The sequence below is a fragment of the Tamandua tetradactyla genome, chromosome 21, assembly GCF_023851605.1.
Source record: "Tamandua tetradactyla isolate mTamTet1 chromosome 21, mTamTet1.pri, whole genome shotgun sequence".
Taxonomy (NCBI): domain Eukaryota; kingdom Metazoa; phylum Chordata; class Mammalia; order Pilosa; family Myrmecophagidae; genus Tamandua; species Tamandua tetradactyla.
This window is the reverse complement of record NC_135347.1, coordinates 50137761-50160018: the sequence shown is the minus strand read 5'-3', so window position 1 is coordinate 50160018 and position 22258 is coordinate 50137761. Positions and strand designations below refer to the sequence as shown.

Below are 22258 nucleotides of genomic sequence, written 5' to 3'. Positions count from 1 at the left end.
TTATTACGGAGAGCCAGAAAACAGGAGTAGAATCTTAATATATCCAAACATTTCTCACATGACCTTTAGCAGTTTCTTCACTGCTCAGCGTTTCAGTTTCCTCCCCTTGAAGATTATATGTAGTTCATAAGAATAATGCTTAGTAAGCTATGACGCATATAAATATATTACATTGTCATCATTCCTTCACTCATCAATTATTATTGAGCAGGTGTTATTACTAATAAAGACTATCACTAACAAGGCCCTTGCCTCCCTTCTTTTCCCACTTGTCCCCTAGAAATACTCCAATGCAAAGAAGCTGTAGATGGCAGCAACTGCCTTCCTTCTCCAGCCACTGGGTTTGCTGGGAAATACATCTAGCATCACCAAGACCGAGTTTTAATTATAAGGTGAAAAAAAACAAAGAATCCATTCACTTGTCATTGTCAAAAAATTAAGATTCTTGTAAAGAGATTTACTGACCATCCAATATGCTACTTCCCTTCATTAAGTTGTTAAAGGTATCTTCATGTTGTAAGCGAACTTTCCTTCTCTCTGAAGCCAGATTATGCTCCACATGATCTTGTTCAGTTAGGAGTGTGACAGGTTTCAAATGAATCTGGAGAAAGAAAAATATTTATCTTTCCTTTCTTTAAATTATAAAACCACAATACGAATTTAGCAAAAACAAAATGAAATATGCCACATTGCTTTCTAAAAAAGTAAATAGGGTGTTTTCTAAAAAAATAAAATGGGTGTTTTCACACATATATATTGTTTCGACTAAATTTTTTAAAATATATTTTTTAAACCAAAATAATTAATATGGGTATAATTATTCCTTCATACAATGAGATGTGTCCTTTTAAAAGTTTGCCAAATATTAACTTTTCCTAATTTTTATAATTGTAATTTTTATAATTCCCAAACCATAAAATAAGAAATCCTTCAAATTAATGAGTTAGGTGAGGCACGCTGATGAATTCTTATCAAGACATGGCTTTTACCTTTTACAAAATTAAGACATTGAAGGAGGGAATACAGGTGTTCCCTTGAGAGCTACCATGTATCAAGAAATATCCCAACTTTGGAAAATTCAACTTCCCCAACTGGAGAATTTCTGGCAGTGGGGACAACCAAAGCAATAGGCTGAGTCCTCAATCTTGGGGTTTGTTCATATGAAACTTAACCCCACAAAGGATAGGCTAAGCCTACTTAAAATTAGGCCTAAGAGTCACCCCCAGAGAACCTCTTTTGTGGCTCAGATGTGGCTTCTCTCTCTCAGCCAACACAACAAGCAAACTCACTGCCCTCCCTGTCTCTATGTGGGACATGATTCCCAGGGGTGTGGACCTTCCTGGCAATGTGGGACACAAATTCTAGAATGAGATGGGACTCAGCATCAAGGGATTGAGAAAACCTTCTCGACCCAAAGGGGGAAGAGTGAAATGAGACAAAGTAAAGTATCAATGGCTGAGAGACTCCAAACAGAGTAGAGAGATTATCCTGGAGGTTATTCTTACCCATTATATAGATATCACCTTTCTAGTTAAGGTGAATGGAGAGGCTGGAGGGAAGTGCCTGAAAACGTAGAGCTGTGTTCCAGTAGTCATGTTTCTTGAAGATGATTGTATAATGATACAGCTTTTGCAGTGTGACTGTGTGATTGTGAAAACCTTGTGTCTGATGCTCCTTTTATCTACCTTATCAACAGATGAGTAAAACATAGGGATTAAAAATAAATAAATAATAGGGGGAACAAATGTTAAAATAAATTTAGTAGATTGAAATGCTGGTGATCGGTGAGGGGGGGTCAGAGGGGGTATGGTATGTACGAATTTTTTTCTTTTTTCTTTTTATTTCTTTTTCTGGATTGATGCAAATGTTCTGAGAGGTGATCATGGTGATGAATATACAACTACGTGATGACATTGTGAGTTATCGATTATATACCAAGAATGGAATGATCATATAATAAGAATGTTCAGGTTTGTATGTTGTTATGTCTTAAAAAAAAAAAGAGCTATCCCAACTTTGGAAGTTTCATCACATGGTGAAAACATTATTTTATAAGCAAACTGAAAGAATCGATATCTTAGAATAAAGCTTTAACAGACCTTCACAAGTCTAGAAATATGATGTTATAGAACCAAGAGTGCCAGTTCCTTTATAAATGCCTGTGTGCTGGACCTGATGTAAGGAAGGGGTACCCTGTGCTGGAATGAGGTAACTCTATGTTTATTTCTAGGAGCCTAAAATCTGGAGCTGAGATAAGGATGAAATAAGCTAGTGACTTATAATATGCTGTTTAAAGTCCAAAACTTTCCTGTACTGTTTTCTCTTTCAGGAATGTATAGATTGATGGTTTGTTCTGATTTAACCATTTACACAGCCTGGTTTTAGTTATGTGACCAGCAGGGTATATAAAAGACAACGGCTCGACTCTCCTGTAACCAAGATATTTCACTTATATCTTGATGGGTCATAATTACAGACAGAGCGCATCTTCTGTGACTGAAAGAATCCCGAGAGCTATGCTTGGAAATCTTCATCTCCTCTAATGTTTGCTTGAGCTTTCTTTCTCCTACTATAGCACATCCTTTAAGTTTGAAGTCTTGTGTGAGTCTACTCTATGGAGTCGTGTTGAGTCCTTTCAATGACTGAGTCAATGCAATTGTTGAATTAAGTCTAGTTAATCATTGCCAATTTCATCCTGGGATAAATGCACTTTGGACGGAAAGCCACGTAGGCCTGTAGGCTCAAACCAAATCACTGAGTTTTCAGAGCTCTCTTCATGATGTGCTACTGAACAAGAACGTTACCAATGGGAAAATAAGTTAGTGTGGCGAATAGGTGCTTTGTGATTAAATTATCTGAATCAACCAATTATAGCAGCATAGTAAGGTGTCTGACTTCCCAGAAATGTTTCCTAGAAACAATTCTTCTGGTTCAGCAGAGAATGGACTTTTTAGTGTGACTACTATATTCTTATTCCACCAGTCCCTGAAATCTGGGTAAGAAATCTGAGGGTGGAGGGGGAAAATGATGCTTCTCTTTTTTGTGAAGGGAGAGAAAAGTCACTACTCCCTTTTGTTACTTTCTCTCAGATATTCCTCTCTGATACAGGGACTTTGCACCCACCCCCATACTCTCATTCCCAAGAGTTTAGAGAGTTGGGGGGATTCCAGGACAATTCTGGGAAAAGCAAAATGATTGATAGGATCCATCTCAATGTCTTAGATTTTAGTGTACCTAAGGACCCCTGCAGTGCTTTGTTGAAGTATAGACACTGAGTCCTGACGTTACTGATTCTAATTCAGTAGATCTGAGGCATGGCCCAGAAAGCTGACTCTTTAGTATCTTTAATAATGTATGAGGTGATATCTGCAAACTCTAATTTAAAAACACATTGCCCTTGGACAATATGAATTTGCCTTCAGCCTGTTTGCCTTCAGCCTGTTTAACGGTGGGCAGTGAGTGGGAGAAATGTCCTGGAGTAGAAAACTCTATGGGACACCTTCACCATGGACCAAGGGTGGGTTGACTCAGCCTTCACCCCTCGGTGTTTCCTGGCCCAATGGGGGAGTAGCCGTGTGACTGAGGCTCTGCTGTCTCCTCCATTGGGTACAGAGAAAACACCACTTAGTCCTGGTTCTAAAGCTGGAGATGGGCAGAGGAAGAATGCTCTTGCAGAATGAGAAGTACTCCTTGTCCTTTGAGGTGAAACTAGGAGAAGTAGCTGTGCCCACCCTCTGGAGTGACCCTTGTAGTGAAAGCTTTACATTCTAAATTGAATCATTAAATAAAAAAAATATTTAGACTGAATGGAGACCCTTCCTAGCCACAGGCACCTTGACCCTAAAAAGGAATGCAAAGAAATTATGAATTGATCCCCAGCAGATAAAGGAGGAGCTGATCTGGGCCAACGGCCAGACAAGTCTGCTGGGACACACATTAGTCCAATATATTTCTTCTAAGGGCATTTTTAACTCATATGCCTTAAAGCTTATTTTTAAACCCCAAACTTCAGCAACTTTGACATCTTCCCTTCAGGTATTAAAAAAAATAATTGGACCATAACATGCAACTGTTTGGTAAATTGCACTTGCTTAAAAAAACAACAACTCAATTTTGAGTTACATAACTAGAAAAAGAGGATAAAATCAGTAAGCAATATTTTTGAGAACCTGTTATGACCTTCAGATCATTTAAAACACAACATTTTTTTTTCTCTTTCACAAGCTGTTACATCTTCCTTCTTCTAAAATAAGAGAGCTCTTAACACTTTGATGTTAGCACAGAATGATAAGTCACAAGAAAAATATTGGTTGTCTTTTTGGGGTGATGAAAATGTTCTGGGAATGGTGATGATGGTTACATAGCATAGTAAATGTACTAAACACCACTGATTTGTACCCTCTAAATAGTTAAAATAGTAAATTTTATGTTTTGTGTCTTTTATTACAATAAAAAATTGTTGGGTAATAAGACTTGGGAAAGTACATCTCACAGTAAGAAGAAATGTCATTTTATCCATAATTATTCTTATGTAATCATTAATATTTCTCTGAATTACCATTGGATACCTCTTCACACAGATAATTTACCTTTTCTTTTCCAAGTGGTTTGGCTACAAATGTAGAAAAAGCCGCACTAACAAGTTTCTCAATGCCCGTGGCCATGTCCTGTACTATGACTTTGATGCTGATCTAAAATGAAAACAAAAATAAATAAATAAAATTTCGGCAATTCAGATAACAGATTAGATTATACCATTCAAAATTCAGGTATTCATTTCACCATTTTTCAAATGAAACTGGCATTTTAATTTATTTTTAAGTAATACTGTTCTTTCAATGATAGTCTATAAAACTGAACAATTAACTTTTTTCTGATTATAGAAAATATATATATACTATGAATATTTGGTAAATATAAAAATAGATAAATTATAAAAATGGAATCTGACTATTCAGAGTAAATATTATCAATATTACCACCACTAAGAGATAATCATTCATCTTTAGGTGAATTCTTTCCAGATTTTTCATACATATAAATATATACTTTTTATATATATCACATATAGTGATCATACTATATCTATTTTTACATTCTGATTTTTTAAAAATTTGGCAACATATGATGAACATTTCTAATCCTATTTGTAGTAATATTCTTTAAGAAAACAAGATATTAATGGATGCCTTGTTATGTTATCAGAGACAACATTTTTTACCTTTAGTTTCTGAACTTTGTAACTGAGCTCATGCGGATAAAATTGCATCATGCTATTTTCAGCTGTGTTTTCTTGTCTTATTTTTCAAGAGTAGGAAGACTGTGGCTGAATTATATTATGAGGACAATACAATGTACTGGACTTTCCCCTGTGTGGAGGGCTCTGGAACTCAGGTCTTCAGAACTGCACTTTGTGTAAGTGTTGGTAAACTCAGGAACAGCTCATTAGGTTCTGGCTAATAAACAATATCCCCCATATCACAGATAACTGATTTTATCGCTTTGGAATAATGGGACAACTTCAGTCATGCTAGTTTATCACTGTGTTATCAATGATAAAGAATACCTACCTATTTCTACATCTTCCTTATGTACACCATGTGCAAAATAATCAATAATATATGCTTCCTTTTAAGCCACTTGACTTAGAATGCAAATTCGTATTTACATGGTAAAACCTAAATTAAATAGATTAACTAAATTTCAACCATCCACCCCTATATCCCCAACAACCCTCAACCACACACAGTTTTCCCCAATGTTAGAGAAATTGCCAAATGACAAAATAAAATAAAATAATAATAAAATAGACATTTAATCAGAAATTAATAATATAAGGGTATTGGAAAATCATCAAATATTTGGGAATTAAACAATACATGTCTAGATAACCCAGAGGTCAAGGGAGAATTCACAAAGGAAATGAGAAAATATTTTGAATTGAATGAAAATGAAGATAGAACATATAAAAAATTCCAAAGCAATGCTTTGAGGGAATTTATTTCTATATTCGAAAAGTCTATATTTGAAAAGAAGAAAGTTTAAAACCAATTTCCTAAGCTTTTACCATAAGACACTAAAAAAAGAAAGCCAAATTAAATGTAAAATAAACCCAAGAATAGAAATAATAATTGCAGAAATTAAAAACATCTTGCTACTTGAAAGAAGCTAGACATAAAAGAATATATTGATATGAAATTCTAAAAAAAGCAAAAAAAAAGAGGAGACCAAATGTAGACCAGTAGTTTCAAGGGGAAGAGCTGAAGTTGCTGACTGATGACAAAGCAGCACGTGGAACTTCTTGTTGTGATGGAAATGTTTTATGTCTCTATTACAATGATGGATACACAACAGTATAACTTTGTCAAAACTCATCAAAATGTCATACTTAAAATGGGCGAACTTTTTAATGCTATTTTATTGAGATATTTTCACATACCATATAATCACCCAAAGTGTACAATCAATGGTTCACAATATCATTATGTAGTTGTGCATTCATTACCACAATCAATTTTTGAACATTTTCATTACTCAAAAAAAACCCATGTAAGAAAAAAAAAAGTAAAACAATACACAAAACATCCCATTCCCTTTATTCCCCCCTATTTATTTATTTTTTGTCCTTATTTTTTTTTACTCATCTGTCCATGCACTGGATAAAGGGAGTGTCAGTCACAAGGTTTTCACAATCACATGGTCAGACTGTGAAAGCTAGTTATACAAAACTCTTTAAGAATCAAGGCTACTGAATATAGTTCAACAGTTTCAGGTATTTCCTTCTAGCTATTCTAATCCACTAAAAACTAAAAAAAGGGATATCTATGTACTGCATTTGAATTAGCTCCAGAATGACCTCTCAACTCTATTTGAGATCTCTCAGCTGCTGAAACTTTATTTTGTTTCATTTCTCTTCCCCCTTTTGGTCAAGAAGACTCTCTCAAACCTATGATCCCGGGTCCATGTTCATCCCTGGGAGACAGATTCCATATTGCCAGTGAGATTTACACCTCTGGGAGTCATGTCTCGTGTAAGGGTCGGGTGAGCAGTGAGTTTACCTCCCAAGTTGGCTTTGAGAGTGAGGCCACATCTGCGCAACAAGAGTCTCCTTGGGGGTGACTCTTAAGCATACTTATAAGTAGGCTTTGCTTCTCCTTTGCAGGAATAAGTGTCTTAAGGGCAAGCCCCAAAATCGAGGGGCTTTAATCGATTAAATTGGTAGTCCACGGTGCTTGGCAGAATATCAGGAATTCCCCAGCCAGGGGAATTTAATATTTTCACATTTTCCCCAGTCCCTCAAGGGGGTTTTGCAAATACTGTTTTATTCACAAGATCTCACTTCCTATTCAAGATTCCATGAAATTAACGGTGCTCGAATAAATTGACCATACAAGATAAATTAGATAGTGTGCTACAGAAAATATAAATTTTGCAGTCAATAAACATCTCTTCCTTTGGTCTCATACAGAAGTTGAAGTTTAAAACAGTCAATTATCATCCTTTACCCTGTAGTCTGATTTACCTTAGCCCTAACCAAATCTCCTTAATACATATCTGATCTTTCCAGCAACTGTGGGGGGCGAAATGCTGACTTTCAGAGTCGCAGAACTCTAGCTCTGAGTCTTAGTTGTCACATAGATACCCAAACTTCCTGGAGCCAACTAGGTTATACAAAGAACTCCAAATCTCAGAATTTAGAAATAACCATTATGACTCAGGAATAGTTATGGCCACTGTAAGAGATTACAATCTAGGAACCTTTACAATAAGCCTTTCTCTGATAAGCTATGCCCTTGGATTCAATTCTCGGAGTTTGCATTTATAAATGTCCATATTAGTGAAGTATCATAATGTTTGTCTTTTTGTTTCTGGCTTATTTCACTCAACATATTGTTCTCAAGGTCTATTCACCTAGTTTCACGCTTCACAACTTCGTTCTTTCTTGTAGCAGCTCAATGCTCCACTGTGTGTACACACAACAGTTTGCCCTTCTGTTCCAGTCTATGTACCCTTAGGCCACCTCCATCCATTGAAAACTGTGAATACTGCCACGATAGACACCAGCGTGCCAATGTCCATTCATGTCCTTGCTTTGAGTTTTTCCAGGGTTGCAGGATCATAAGCATTCCTAAACTTAGCCTCCTCTGAAACCATCGCACTGCCCTCCAGATAGTCTGCACCCTACCAACAGTGAATAGGGAATTGTATATCAAAAAGTCGTAAATTTCAACATGGAAAACTGTTGTAAATGTTATAAAGTCTCAATAAACCTGATTTGTAAAACATTCTAGAGCCACCAAAAAATCACCTTTATTGCAAATGGACCATGATGACCTGGTGAGACTTTTATTACAATAGTTCCTAGAGGAGGGAATAGTCCTAGGAATAAAGGACTCAGAGAATTACATGGAAGCGGAGCTGAAATAGAGAAGGGCCCCTGCTTTCTTTAGATTTAGAGTGAATGCAGTTCTTTTATTTTTGCTCAGCAATTAAGCAAAGGAGTTACCTCAGCCCATGATGGGAAATCGAAATTGAATGGACTGATCCTCAAGGACAAGTCCAGTTTGAAGAAGTAACAGTATTAATGTTCAGTTGGCATCTAAATTTAGAAAAAAACAGGAAATTTAGGTAGCCTAGGGGCTAGGTGGTGCAAAGCAAGACAGTATCTAGAAACTATGTGGTTATGGTCAGCAAAGGCTAAAAGAGAACAAAATGGTGCACGGTGGATTAGGTGCAGCAAACCAGGGGAGGCTAGGTCTATTTTCCTTAGGATCAGAAATCTGTGCTCTGCAAACTCATCCAGATTTTTTGTTGCTTCTCTGGTTTGTTTTTCCTGTTTAGAAAAGTTTAAACATTATTACTGCATCATACTTATGGAAAGAACAACTTAGTTTTTCTTGAAGGTACTCCGGTATCTCAAATGATTTTTTTTTATTAAAAATTTATTTTTATTAAAAAGGATTAAATATGAATTAGCAAAATGAATCATAAAACTTCACGCTGAGCACAAACAAATCCAAAAAAGGTTACCGTATAGCCACAGGGTAGTTCCTACAGTATTTACGATGCTTCCTATGTAAATCATACTTGAATGTAAGTTTTAGAACCATATTTAACTATATTTTGCATTAATTGTAGGCATCCACATTTTTCTTCCTCTGCATAATGTGTGCCTTTGATTTGGGTTGCCAATATCTTCTAGAATCCATGGAACACAGAAAAAAGAGATGAAGGGGGGATCAGTTATTTTCCAAGATATGAGAAATCTGGTCCACCTTTAGGGTAGTTTCCTAGGATTTCTGCCCCACTAAAGTAAAAAAAAAAGTATTTTCTTTTTGGAATCTCTGCAACATAGGCTTTCTCTGCATTTGATCTTGTACCCAATGATCGGCTGCATATTCAGATTATTGAAGAGAGGTCCAATAGTTTGTTGCATCTTTTCTCTGTATTCGTAACGTGTCATTTTCCTGTTCTCCCAAGTCCATGTTCTCTCATCAACTATCACAGAAGCTAAGAGTTTACCCCGGAAGATCTCGTGGCCACCCACGACCAGAGCCACACGACTGGTCTGCAGACCGGACTGGATATCCTGGGTGCGTGTGCTGGGAGGAACGCGAATTTCAGTGAACACGTCCTGCAAGGCCTGACCTCACTACGCCCCCGGTGAACCGGACGAAAACACCCTACTGCTGTCCTCAAACCCGGTGGACACACCTGACTCGCCCCCGGATGCTACTGCACTGAGCGAACCCAGCACATGCGCAGAATCCTCACATTCTGCGCCTTATGACGTGGCCACTCGGGTCACGGCACATGCGCAGATACCCACACAGATATCCGGTGTGGGAGTTCCTTTTTCTGGTTCAGTTGCCATTTTGGACATGGGTAGAGCCCATTTAGAAAGAATTGAAGGCCAGAAAAATTTACATCCAAAGGATGGTGGGAAAGGGTTGACCCAGTGAATTAGGAACACACTTTCCTGTTATCTATATGACTTCAAAATACAGACTTACCAACGTCTTCGCTATTCTGTTTTCCGACAAATTTTCTTTTGAAGTTCTAGTATGTCTCAGGGAAAAGGAGAAAAGAAAAGGGCCTTTTATCTGTGTTTGGGCTGAAGATAAAGGATGGGGCTCAGCCCTCAGGAGAGAGAGAAACTTCGTGGCCAAGGACACAAGCCCCACGGTGGAGAAATCAGGCTTGGGGAGCATCAAGTCGCTAACAGAACTGGGTTTTTCATAATAATTTATTTTCTGATGTCATCAAGAGTTTTGTGTTCTCTTTATCTGGCTACTGGGAGAATATCCAGTGCTACCCTGGCTAAATCAGGGTAGAGTCACTGCTGTAGGCGTGGTTGTTGCCAAAACTGTTCCTGCAAAGCTTGGTGTCAGACATAAAAGGGACTGCTGTTAACCAACCTAGAAATTGCAATTTGGGATCCAGCAATCGCCTTCCTGTTAATTTAACGTGGATAGAGACTTCAGAAGCCCCAGAGAATGTTGCGTTCACAAGTATGGTAAGGAAAAGAAAATCAAATGGTTGCGTTTATCCACTTTCTGAAAACCAGTCTCTCTGCCTTTTAAAACCTAGTTAATTGATGTCCTATGGGGGGGGGGGGTGAGGGGATGAAGACCAAATAGAGTCAGAATAACAGTACGGTCAGAATAATTGAAAAGAAAACCCGTATCTTACAAAGAACAAAGAAGAGAGCCCTTCTTGCTTGTATGTTAACTTTCCGTGGATAGGTCTATATAAAGAATAGGACATTATACCATATTAAATATTAATACCAAGGTCGGCTGGGAAACATGAGCTCATTATCTGTGATAAATACAAGGAACTTCTGTAATTCAGAAGCTCTTTAACTCCAAATATTACTCCCGGCTTTCCCCTCTGCCCTCTGTAAACCATGAAGAGGTGAGCGCCAACAGGTAGAAGTAAAGAAAGATTGCGTCTTACCTCCATGCTTGTGCTGAATGCTCTAGTAACTTTGGCTTTGATGGTTATAACTTGTCCAACTCTAGTAAAGAAAAAAAGATATCAGTAATTCTTACAAATTTCACTTGAAAGATTTACTCAAATATACGTGCCATACAGCAGTTTCTCTTTATTGTGCTGATATAGCGGTTATCCATGGAAAATTCAGGTAAATTATAGAAAAAGACAGTGATAACAGCAAATCTGATCATTGTAAACCACATTGCCCCAGGTATCATATATTAGCCGACTACCTCTATTTAAATAGAAAATAGGTTTAGCAAAGATAGTGTGTGACACAACTTCCAAATCTGCAGCAGATACTTGGGCTATATAGCAATTGTTTCCTAAAGGGAAGTTGAAACAAACACAAACCTGTATAAGCGATTAAACTTTTTTAAAAGTTAATTTAAATAGGTAAACATACAAACAAGCAGACAAATTGATCAGTTTCAGTAGGTTTACAAGGACCCTCCATGTTGCTAGATGATCCGATTACTTCTCATTATTGGAACAGTGCTCATGTCACCTGAAGTTATTCCAAACCTTTTCTGCTCAGGTCCTTCTCCCACCTCCCACCTCTCATCCTTTCACCTCAGGAGAAGGTGGGAGTCTATCCAATTTAAGTCTTCTCAGTTTTACTCCCTTAACTACAAAACTGAGCATTCTCACTGTCCTTTATCTCACCACTCTGTTTTAGAAGAAAGATTTCTTCCAGACCTAACCTCCTTCTTTACCCCTCGATCTCATCCCCCACCATCCTCTTTCCTCCACCGCCATTGGTCTTGCTTTGTCCGGCTTTGTCAGCTCCTTCCTCTTTGTAAATTCAATCTCTGCTATCTCCCTGACTTTTTATCAGTCTAGTAAAACATTCAAGGCTCTTTCTTTCTAAAATTCTTTCTCTCAAGCCTATTCTATCTCAAGACTTTTTTCTGTTCTTCATAGTCAAGCTTTTTGAGTCCTTTATTTTTGTAATCCATATATTTAAAAAAACGTTTACTGAGTTATAACTAGTCCCTGGCATTGAGCTAAAGAGTAAGTATACAGCGATGCATAAGACAAGGTTCCTGCTTTCAAGAAGACCAATCCTTCCTTGGGACAGCATAATGTAAACAGATGAATCATAATGCGATGCACTTTTGGAGGAGGGATCAAATATTACAGAGGAACTCAGGAGGAAGTGATTAATTGGGAACATGAGGAAAGAAGTCACAGAAGAGGTAAAATTTGAGATAGGTCAAAGATGAGGATTTTTGCTGGGTACAGAAGTTTGGGGGCTTTGCCTCACATTCACTTCCCAGCCATTCCAGCCTAGCTATTGCCTCCATAACCCCTACTCCCTGCTGTCTCTAAAGACACTTCCTAACAGCTAAATGCAATGCTCATCACATTTAACTGCATCAACCAACGTCTTTCTTCTTCAGCAAACTTTCTCTTCCCTTGGCATCTCTAACACTGTTCTCTGTTCATTCTTAGCTTCCTTCAATGTTTTTCTTCCTTAATAAATCTTTATGTGTAGACCTCTCCTAAACTTCTGCAATTTGCTCTGTTCTCTTCTCACTCCATCCTCTTCGTGGAAGACCTCTCTCTGTTCCATGATCCCATCATCTTTATAGAGATGATTCTTAAATCTACATCTTTAGCCTAGAAGTTGTTCTTGAAATTAAAAGCCATATTTTCTCCAGACTTCCCTTAGCAGGTTCAACTAATAGTTATTGAAGGTCTACTAGGCAGAGTGTTAGCTGCTTACAAACAGATTACCTAATTTAATTTTTATCACATTTTTGCACTTACAAACCAACACCAATTTTCATTTCTCCTTAAACTTGTTCTTCCTAGACTTCCTAGCTCGGTTTGGTAAAGTTTCTCAGAGGAATTTACATGGAGCCAGGCAGAATTATTTAGGGTCCCTCTTCAAAGCTATTGTGGTACCTAAAATGTTTTTGTCTGTCTCCCTGTTAGATTGTGAGGGGGGGAAACATCTGCAACTTTTCTTTATCTCTGTTGTGGACTCTGCACTGACTATAAATGTTGGGGAATTCCCCAGGGCTTGCTTCTGCACCAAACCAAACTCTTAACACCCTAATTATCAAACGCATGGAATGACTAAAATTCCAACTAAATGAAACCAGTTTTATAGCACACCATTTAATAAGCTCCATCCAGCCCCAATCTATTCCTGGAGCTCATCACTCTACAGACCAGCCACTTCCTGAACATTCCATGGTCTTTCCCACTTCTGTGGTTAGGTCATACATGGACTTCATCTTGTAAAGTCCTTTTTCTATTCCCCCAATGAAAACTTATACATCTCAGAATCTAGAAATAACACTTAAATCTCAGGAATAAATGTGACTATTATAAGAGCTTACAATCTAGGCCCCAATTTTCTTGTAAAAATTTTCTGAAAGACCATATAATATTTGTCTGTTTTGTTTCTGTCTTGTTTTGCCCAACATAATGTCCTCAAGGTTCATTCACTTCATTGCATGTCTTATGACATCATTCCTTTCTGTACCCACACCATAATCCATCATATGTATATATGACAGTTGGCCTTTCTTTTTCTCAGTCAGTGTACACTTTGACCACTTCCATCCATTGGGCATCAAGGATGATATCCAAAATAAACAATCCATGTCTCACAGTATCCTCAGTTAGTTGTACAATCATCATCACTCTCAATTTTAGACAATTTTCGTTGTTCCAGAGAGAAAACTGACAGATAAACATACTCTCACCAAAGACAGAAATCCAAAACTCCATTATGTCCCTCCAGTTGTTTGCACCTAGTGTTGCTGTGGTACTCATGGTGTCTTCTTGTTAAATACAGGCTATAGTGTGCAATAGTAATTTTCTCCCATACCCCTCTATTATTAACTCTTTCTACAAGATTCATACCTTTGAAGTGGTTCATGCAATAATTAATTTATATTTGTAGTGTTAATCGGTGAGATTCATGACTCTATACAACCTCTGTCAATCATATTCACCTTCAATATGGGAATAATACTTATAAACCCTTTAATGAACTACCACACTTCTATCCATCCCCATACATTTAAGTGCAGCCTCATCAGGTAACTGTTCACTTATCTGTAGCTTCTGTGTATCTCTAGGTCCCCTATTTTCTAAAGCATAAGACTCTGGGTTTACCTTTATGAGGGTCATATTAGCAAATTCATACAGTATCCTTTTTTGTCTGTCTTATTTCACTTAGTATTATGTCCTCAGATTTTATCCATGTTGTCATGTTGCTTCAGGACCTCATTTTGTCTTACTGCTGCATAATATTCTGTCGTATTTATATACCATATTTTGTTTATCCATTCCTCTGTTGATGGGCACTTGGATTGTTTCCATCTTTTGGTAATTGTGAATAATGCTGCTGTGAATATCAGTATGCAAATGTCTGTTTGTGTCAGTGCTTTCAGGTCTGGGTACATAATGAGTAGAGGTTTTGCTGGGTCATCAGGCAACTTGATATTTAGTTTTCTGAGGAACTGCCAAACTGCCAAACTGCTAAACTGCCTTCCACAGTGACTGTACCATTATACATTCCCACAGGCAGTGAATAAGTGTTCCAGTTTCTCTAGATCCTCTCCAACATTTGTAGTTTCCTGTTTGTTTAATAGCAAGCATTCTTATAGATGTGAGATGATATGTCATTTTAGTTTTGATTTCCATTCCCCTTATAGCGAATGAAGATGAACATCTTCTCATGTTTTTTAGACATTTGTATTTGCTCTTTGCAAAAATGTCTACTCATTTCTTTTGCCAATTTTACAATTGGGTTGGTTGTTCTTTTGTTGTTGAGCTGTATGATTTCTTTTTGTCAAACCTTATCTGCTATGTGGTTTCCAAATATTTTCTCTCATTTAGTTGACTGCCTCTTCACCTTTCTAACAAAGTCCTTCGAAGTGCAAAAGCATTGGATTTTGAGCAGTTTCCATTTATCTTTTTTCTTTTGTTGCTTGTGCTTTGGGTGTGAAGTTTAAGAAGCTATCTCCTATTACTAGTCTTGAAGATGTTTCCCTATATTTTCTTCTAGGAGTTTTATGGTATTGGCTCTTATATTTAGGTCTCTGATTCACTTTGAATTACTTTTTGTACAGGGGTGTAAGATAGGAGTCCTCTTTCATTCTTTTGTCTATTGATATACAGTTCTCCTAGGCCAATTTATTGAAAAGTCTATTCAGTGGATTTGGGGGCCTTGTCAAAGACCACCATAGATTTGATGGTCTATTTCTGCACTCTCAGTTCTATTTCATTGATCAGTATATCTATCTTTGTGCCAGTACCATGCTGTTTTGACCACTGTGGCTTTATAATAAGCTTTAAAATCAGGAAGTCCCCTCACTTCATTCTTGTCTAGAATATTTTTGGTTATTCAAAGTCTCTTTCCCTTCTAAATAAATTTGATAGCTAGCTTTCCCAGTACAATTCCAGCCACTAGTCTCTGTGTGTGCTAGAAGTCGTCAGTCCCAGGGCCGGGGGGCTGAGCAGTGCACACCTTCTGCATGGGGGCCTGCTTGGGTTTGGTGGTTGCCAGACTTCCGCTTGGAATGATCTTGGACTGTGGGAGTAAGTATTTCAACTGTCCCTGCCCTCAGCAATCCTGGAAAAGCATGGCAGTGTGGCCTGGCTGGATTGCTTCCTCGGCTGTGCCTCTCTGCCTGTGCACACCTGAGGGCTCCAGGCCTTTGTGGGGGAAGGGAAGTAGGAATGGAACCCAGCAAGTTTCTTTCACTGTCCGGTCGTCAGACAGGCTTCATTCTTTGTCTCCTTATCCTCCCAGTCTCTAGCAAAAACCAGGCGCTTACAGTGGCCTGTCTCAGGGGTCAGGAGCAGGCACTGCACCCTGGCCGGAAGGTCTCTGTGTGCAGGCAAACCAAGTCTGCTGTCTTGTGGGTTCTGCGTAGGCACTCCTGGCGGCCAGGCTGAGAGGGAAGATCTCCCAAGCTAGCTGCAGAGACGGGAGAGTGCAGGGAGTGCCCTGCTCCTGCAGAACCAGCTTCTTCCTGCGTGCTGCTTCCTCCAGGTGGAGTCACAACTGAGCACACTCACCTTGTTCCCTCCATCCCAATTTCTCCACTTTTTCGTCCAGGACTTCCCTCTATAGTGTAGCAAACCCTCTCTGGTCACTCGTACCCTGGAATGGCTGCCTGTTCGTTTTTCTGTCAGTTTTCTAATTGTTCCACAGAGCAGGGGTAAACTCAGCCTATCCTATTCTGTCATTTTGCCGGAAGTTCTTTAACTATGTTCTTAAACTAGATTTTGTAATCATGTTATTAGTTATAATACTGTTATGGTTATTCTAAAAATAATTAACATCTGCATATATCAATTCAAAACAAATAAGTTATATTCATATCTTTAAGAACCAAGATAGCCAGCATAAAATAAAACAAGACACAAGAGATATAAAGATAAAAATTGAAGAAGGTTAAGTGAAACCCAATGATCCTAAGTTACTATAAGTATTAGTATTTACTCTTTCAAAATATATAATTTCCAATACTTTCTACTAACAAGGCCTATGAATAATGACCACAAAGCACCTTTCCTGCCCAGATTGTAATATCTATTTACCATTTCCACTAGAAGGAATCAGGACTCCTTGAAGAAATAACTTATTCTGGGTTTTTACAAGGAAGTATAAAAGATGAACCTGAAAGGTCTTACCATGGCAGGAAGGAAAGGAGTTACTAAAGACTTCTAACTTTGGGGTTTTATTCAAAAGACTTAAGAAACAAACTGTGAGTTTCTCACTGGCCAAAAGGAGAGAATTATAGCATCAGAGGATCGAAAACACACCAAATATATTAAAATACATGGGTTCGTGATAATACTAAATAAAGGGTAAGAATCAAGTTTGTCTTCCCTGTACAAACTTTATCTCAAGATAACTAAGTCACTGATGAGAGAAATTTCCTTCTACAGACATATTCTAGAAAATAAATGAAGAAGAAATAATAGAATTAGCATATTATAATTTTAAAACACCTAATGATATAATGATTCATGGCAATGATTATTAGATATTATGAGTTCTTATAGGAACTATTTTTGCCAAAATATCATACCTTCATAAAATATCTCCTCTAGATATAACTATCAGTATAAAGGAGAAGAGAATATGTTAAACAAGACTACAAGGAAAAAATGAGGAAATATAAAATGTGGTAAACTTTAAATGACCTGGTTTCTTTAAAAAATAGCATGATAAAAAAGAAGGATGAGAAAATTATATATCAGAAGAATCTTTAGAGACATATCAAGCAAATGTAGTTTATTTAGAACCTGATTCAAGAGCACAGTTGTTTAAATTTAAAAATAATATATTTTCCTGATAGTGGTATTATTTTGGTAGTGTTAAAGAAATAGCCCTTATCTTTACAAAATATATACTGGAATATTTACAGATGATGCCTGGGATTTGCTTCAAAATCATTCATGGGTGTGGGGATGTAAGGAGCAGTATTGATGAAACATGAGTATCCATGAGTTGATTACGGTTGTAGTTAGGTAATATTAGTGTATTCTTGGATATACACTGTACTAGTCTTTCTCCTTTAGTGTATGTCCAAAATCTTAGTATGTTTTGAAATTTTCTACAATAAGAGATGGTAAAGCACATAGACACTTACACCCATAAAAATGTTTTTCATAATTTACCATCTCATTTCAGATAAATTAGTGTTTACTCAACAATCAACTGATGAAATCCACCTGCATAGACATACTTATTATTATTAATTATTATTCTTGTTAAGGAAGGAACCATTAAGAATCTGCTTATAGAAAGCCTGATAATACTTTATACCAAAATACACCTATTGTTGAGAGCTACTTCTGTGATTTTACACTTAGAGTGTTTATACTAAAAGTAGGCCCCAAGAGTATTTTTTACTGACTTAAACTGGGTCATGTTTATTTTATTAACAAACCAGATCACTGCTTCTAAATGAATAAACTCAAGTGCCACACATTCATGTTGTCAGTGAACTAAGGGACCCAGAAGAAAGGAGTGATGGAGCAATGCCACTTACCTAGCAGTCTCTTCAAATTGTATGTCATCCACTGAGGCTGTAACACAGGAAACCCCAGCATGTTTTTCAGCTTCAAAAAAATAGATAAAAATGTGCTACATTAGTAGTTATGTTTGAATATTCAGCATAGGAGAAAAGGAATAAAATTTAAGTGGATTTATTTTAGTAACTCATTATCTCATTTGTTGTAATACCTCTGTAATACTTCTGAATGATCCAGATCAATAAGAAATCCTTTGCTCTGTAAGTTTTGTTTCTACGCTATGGTGATTACTGTACTTTTTCCTAAATTTTAATTTAGGTGATCTCTGATTTGAAATTCAGTATCAGTACCCAGCATAATTAGATATTTAATTAGCAATTTTGTAAGTTGCTGGCAACTTTAAGTATTTTTTCAATTTGTCCCCTTCTTTTGTTTTAAAAAAAAAACAGCATCAAAACTATATCCACCATCAAAGTGGTATCCACCCACATAACCAATGGCTGAATATATTCAAACTACTTAATCACTATAAGGACTGAGCAGTATGGGAGACCCTGAAATTGTACCCTATATGTGTGTGTGTGTGTATAATAAATTGTATAAAATGACCAGTATTTATTCTGTTTGGGAAAGATTTTGACATGAGCTTCTGCCAGAATTTGATTTTGAGGAATGGTCATTTAAAACCCAAACAGATCATAAACTTTTTTTTAGGAACTTTTAACCTTTTAACCTTCTTTTAATCTTGGAGACTTCATTCTTACTATCACAGTATGAAAAGGAAAGAGACAAACAGTGAATTATACTGAATTTATATCCTTTGTGGATTATATTGGATAACTTTAGCTGAGTCATATATTTGTTGATAGTCTCAGGAAAAGAGAGGTAGGAAACAATGCCAGAGAGCAAGCATTTAGCACTCTACTCCCTACGATCTAATTATGCAGAAAATTGGACATTTAGTTTTATCATTTGGAAGTAACTTTTCTTCCAAAAAATGCATGTAATATGAACTGAGTTAACATAAGACTAACCATGGAACTCTGTGTGTGGATGATAGAGGGAGGATGAACTTCCCACCTATAAAGTTCAGTGAAAGGAAGGGAACATGGAAATAACAGGCTCTAGAAATGCTCAAAAGGGACTCACTTTAATTCAGTGTACTGAACAACTGTTGAGTGCCCACTAATTTCCAAACACTTGAGCTGTCAACCAGTTTTTTAACCAGTGGACTCAGTTCCTGAGATCCAGCCATAGCCAGTGCTCTTTAAGATATTTGTATTAATTTTGCTTGGTATTCTGTATCTCGAATCTATAAACAGATGTTTTTCTTTTTGGGGGAAAATTTTTAGTCATTACTTCTTCAAATACTTCTCTCATCTCTTTTTGGAACTCCACTTATATGTTTGTTTAACCTATTGATATTTTCTCCCCACAAATCCCTGATTCTTTGTTCATTTTTATAATTCTTTTTTTCTTTTCCTTAGATTGGATAAGTTCAATTGATTCATCTTTGCAGTCACTAACTCTTTCTTCATTCATCTCCATTCTGCTGTTGGGCCTATCCAGTACATTGCTTTTTCCATATATTTAAATTTTCAGTTGTGGAACTTATATTTGGTTCTTTTTTATAGTTTCTACTTGAATGCTGAAATTTACTATGTTTTAATTACTTAAAAACATATTTTCCTTTGCATCTTTGAGCATAGTTATAATAGCTGCTTTAAATCCCTGAAGCTAATTCCAGCATCCCGGTCATCTTGGCGTTGGTGTCCATTGATTGTCCTGGGTCATGTTTTCTGTTTCTTTGTATGTCAAGTACGTTTAGGTTGCGTCTTAGCTATTGTGAATGATTGCTGTAGAAACTGTGGATTCTGAAATGCTCTTCTGAAGACTATTGTTTTTTGTTTGCTTGCCTTTTTTTTTCAGCAGGGAGTTGACTTTACTAAACCCAGCTTGTAAAACGCTTGTCTCCCATGAGGTGGACGCAGCTCAAATTTTAGTTTGGTTTTTTTTTTTTTTTTGGCTCTAACTAGAGGTTTGGAGTCTGTCCTACACATGCTATAATTCAAGATTAGCTAGAGATTTGGGAAGAGTTTATAGACAGAATTAGGGCTCCACCTCTTTGGCTCTCTGCTGTTTGGAATTTTCCTTTTCACTTACTAGTGGCTGTGATTTCCACAATCCCTGCCATCTGCTCTTCACATGAACAAGCCTATGAGTTTTCTATCAGAAATTTGGGGTGACCCACAGGGAGCAGACTGGTGTCTTTCCTTTGCCTAAAAAGCCATTTAAAAAACAACAAAACACCAAAAGCCTTTCTTCCAATTCCTTAAATTTTGTCTCCCAAGTGTTCCAAACCTGCTTTTGTCATTTTTAAGTTGCTTCCAGGTAGTTTTTAACTAATGTTTTGTCCATAGTTTATAGTTGTTATATGTGGGTGATATGATCTGATAGAATTCTGGAAGAAGAACCCTTAAAGCCCTTGATAAAGAAGACAGACACAGAACATGTGACGTGATTGGATTAGCATCTTGAAGATGTATTCCATGTGCAATTGGAGAGGGAACCACAAAGAGTGGGGAGATCAATTCAGAAATCACTGTTGATGTCTACACAAGAGATAACAACTTAGACTATGTGGTGGCAGCAGAGTTTGTAACAAAGTAGTTGGACTTGAAGGACTTGCTTGATGGAGTGAATGTGTGTGTGTGTGTGTGTGTCTGTCTGTCTGTCAGGGGGTGGGAGGTGGCAAGGTATATAGAGGAATAAAGGATGATGCCCAGATTTTTTACCTGCACAATACGAAGGATGGGGTGCCATTCTTGAAAGAGTGCTAAAGAACCCAGTAAAGCTCAGTAAATGAAATGGAGAGGAAAATGTTAATCTGAGATATTTCAGAATAATAAATGGATTTAGTGGGTACAGAATGACTCAGAGGTGGCCTGAAGCCCCTAGGCTTGGGGACTGGAAGAAGGGGCACTGACGAAAATGAGGTTTAATGCCAAAACGACAGTAAACTTATTTAATTTTTCTTTAAATACTAAGACGTGTCAGAATCTAGCAATGCTGTGGGGCCATGACTGCAGCCATTATTTATCACAGTAATTTGGCTATACAGAAATGCTAGTCATTTAGGAACTCTGGTTAAGAAAATGAGAGCAAAAGCAGATTCTATTCTATTTCTCCTGTAGTTATAAATTAAAACACTGTGGTGGAGCATTTCTCTGCCACAGAGTCAGTTATATCTTGGCTAGATCTTGTCCTTTGCTTATGTGGTGCCTTTCACCATATTTGTTTAATGCAGATTTCTTCCCTGTTTTCCAGCCAACATTATCATAAAGGTTTCTTTAATATTATATTATTAGCAATATAACTATATAAATAATGAAACTATTAAGGTTATATTAATAATATAACCATTAAGAGTAATTGGTTGCCAACTTGACCCTTTTGTGGTCTATCTAATTTTCCTAAGAGGTTAAATTTTGGAAATACTCATAACATTTGCAAGAGTGGCATTTTTTTCTCCATTACAGGACAGAGGCACTAAGCAGGATAACTTTAAAAGTCACATCAATATTCACATAATGCATTCCGTTGCCTTGGCAATGGTTTCTATGTTTCTATACTTATTTCTTTTTCCAAATTTGGATTAATTTTATATTCATTTTCCATTATTATGTTATTATATGCCACCATAAATCCTGCTTAAAATTGTGGCAGAAACTAAACAGATCCATCAATAGACAGAAAACAAAGAAATTGGCGTAAAATATGACTGAATTTTGCAGGTGGCTAGCACACAGTATTAAAAGCTCACACACTAATTGGAAAAGCAGTGTATTTATAATCAACTGAGCTTTACGTTTGTCATCTGTAAGATAAGGGGACTGGTGTACATGTTCTTTAAAGCACCTTCCCACTCTAGTATTTTATTCTGTCATATTTTACTTTAAAATGTATATTTGATGAATCTATTAAGTGCCTTGTAAAAAGCCTGACACTTTTTTTAAAAAAAAGATTCCAAGTTCTGGACATCCATCCATCTATCCATACATCCATCCATCGATCTGCCCATCCATATAGTTAGGAGGTTGTTATTTACTGCTTGTTAGGTCCTGAAGAACTAGCTCTTCTTTCATGGTAATTGACCAGGCAGAAAATACAAAAGATGGGTGGATTAATACAAAATAATTGCAGATTGTGCTAAGTGGTATGAAGGAAATAGGAAAGGGCATTGTGA

The 22258-nt window shown here is 37.0% G+C and overlaps 1 protein-coding gene across 10 annotated transcripts in view; it reads right to left on the bottom strand.

Moving 5' to 3' along the window:
- Nucleotides 1–22258, bottom strand: part of ACOT12 (acyl-CoA thioesterase 12) — a 66286-nt gene that overhangs the window by 42270 nt on the left and 1758 nt on the right. For 2 of the 10 annotated variants that reach the window (XM_077139252.1, XM_077139254.1), the window contains exons 2-5: nucleotides 18030–18099; nucleotides 10960–11020; nucleotides 4590–4691; nucleotides 466–601 (exon numbers count right to left, since the gene is read on the bottom strand). In XM_077139252.1, coding sequence (XP_076995367.1) covers nucleotides 466–601; nucleotides 4590–4691; nucleotides 10960–11020; nucleotides 18030–18099 — 369 coding nt within the window. The other 8 variants (XM_077139253.1, XM_077139257.1, XM_077139258.1 and 5 more) reach the window with 8 other exon arrangements.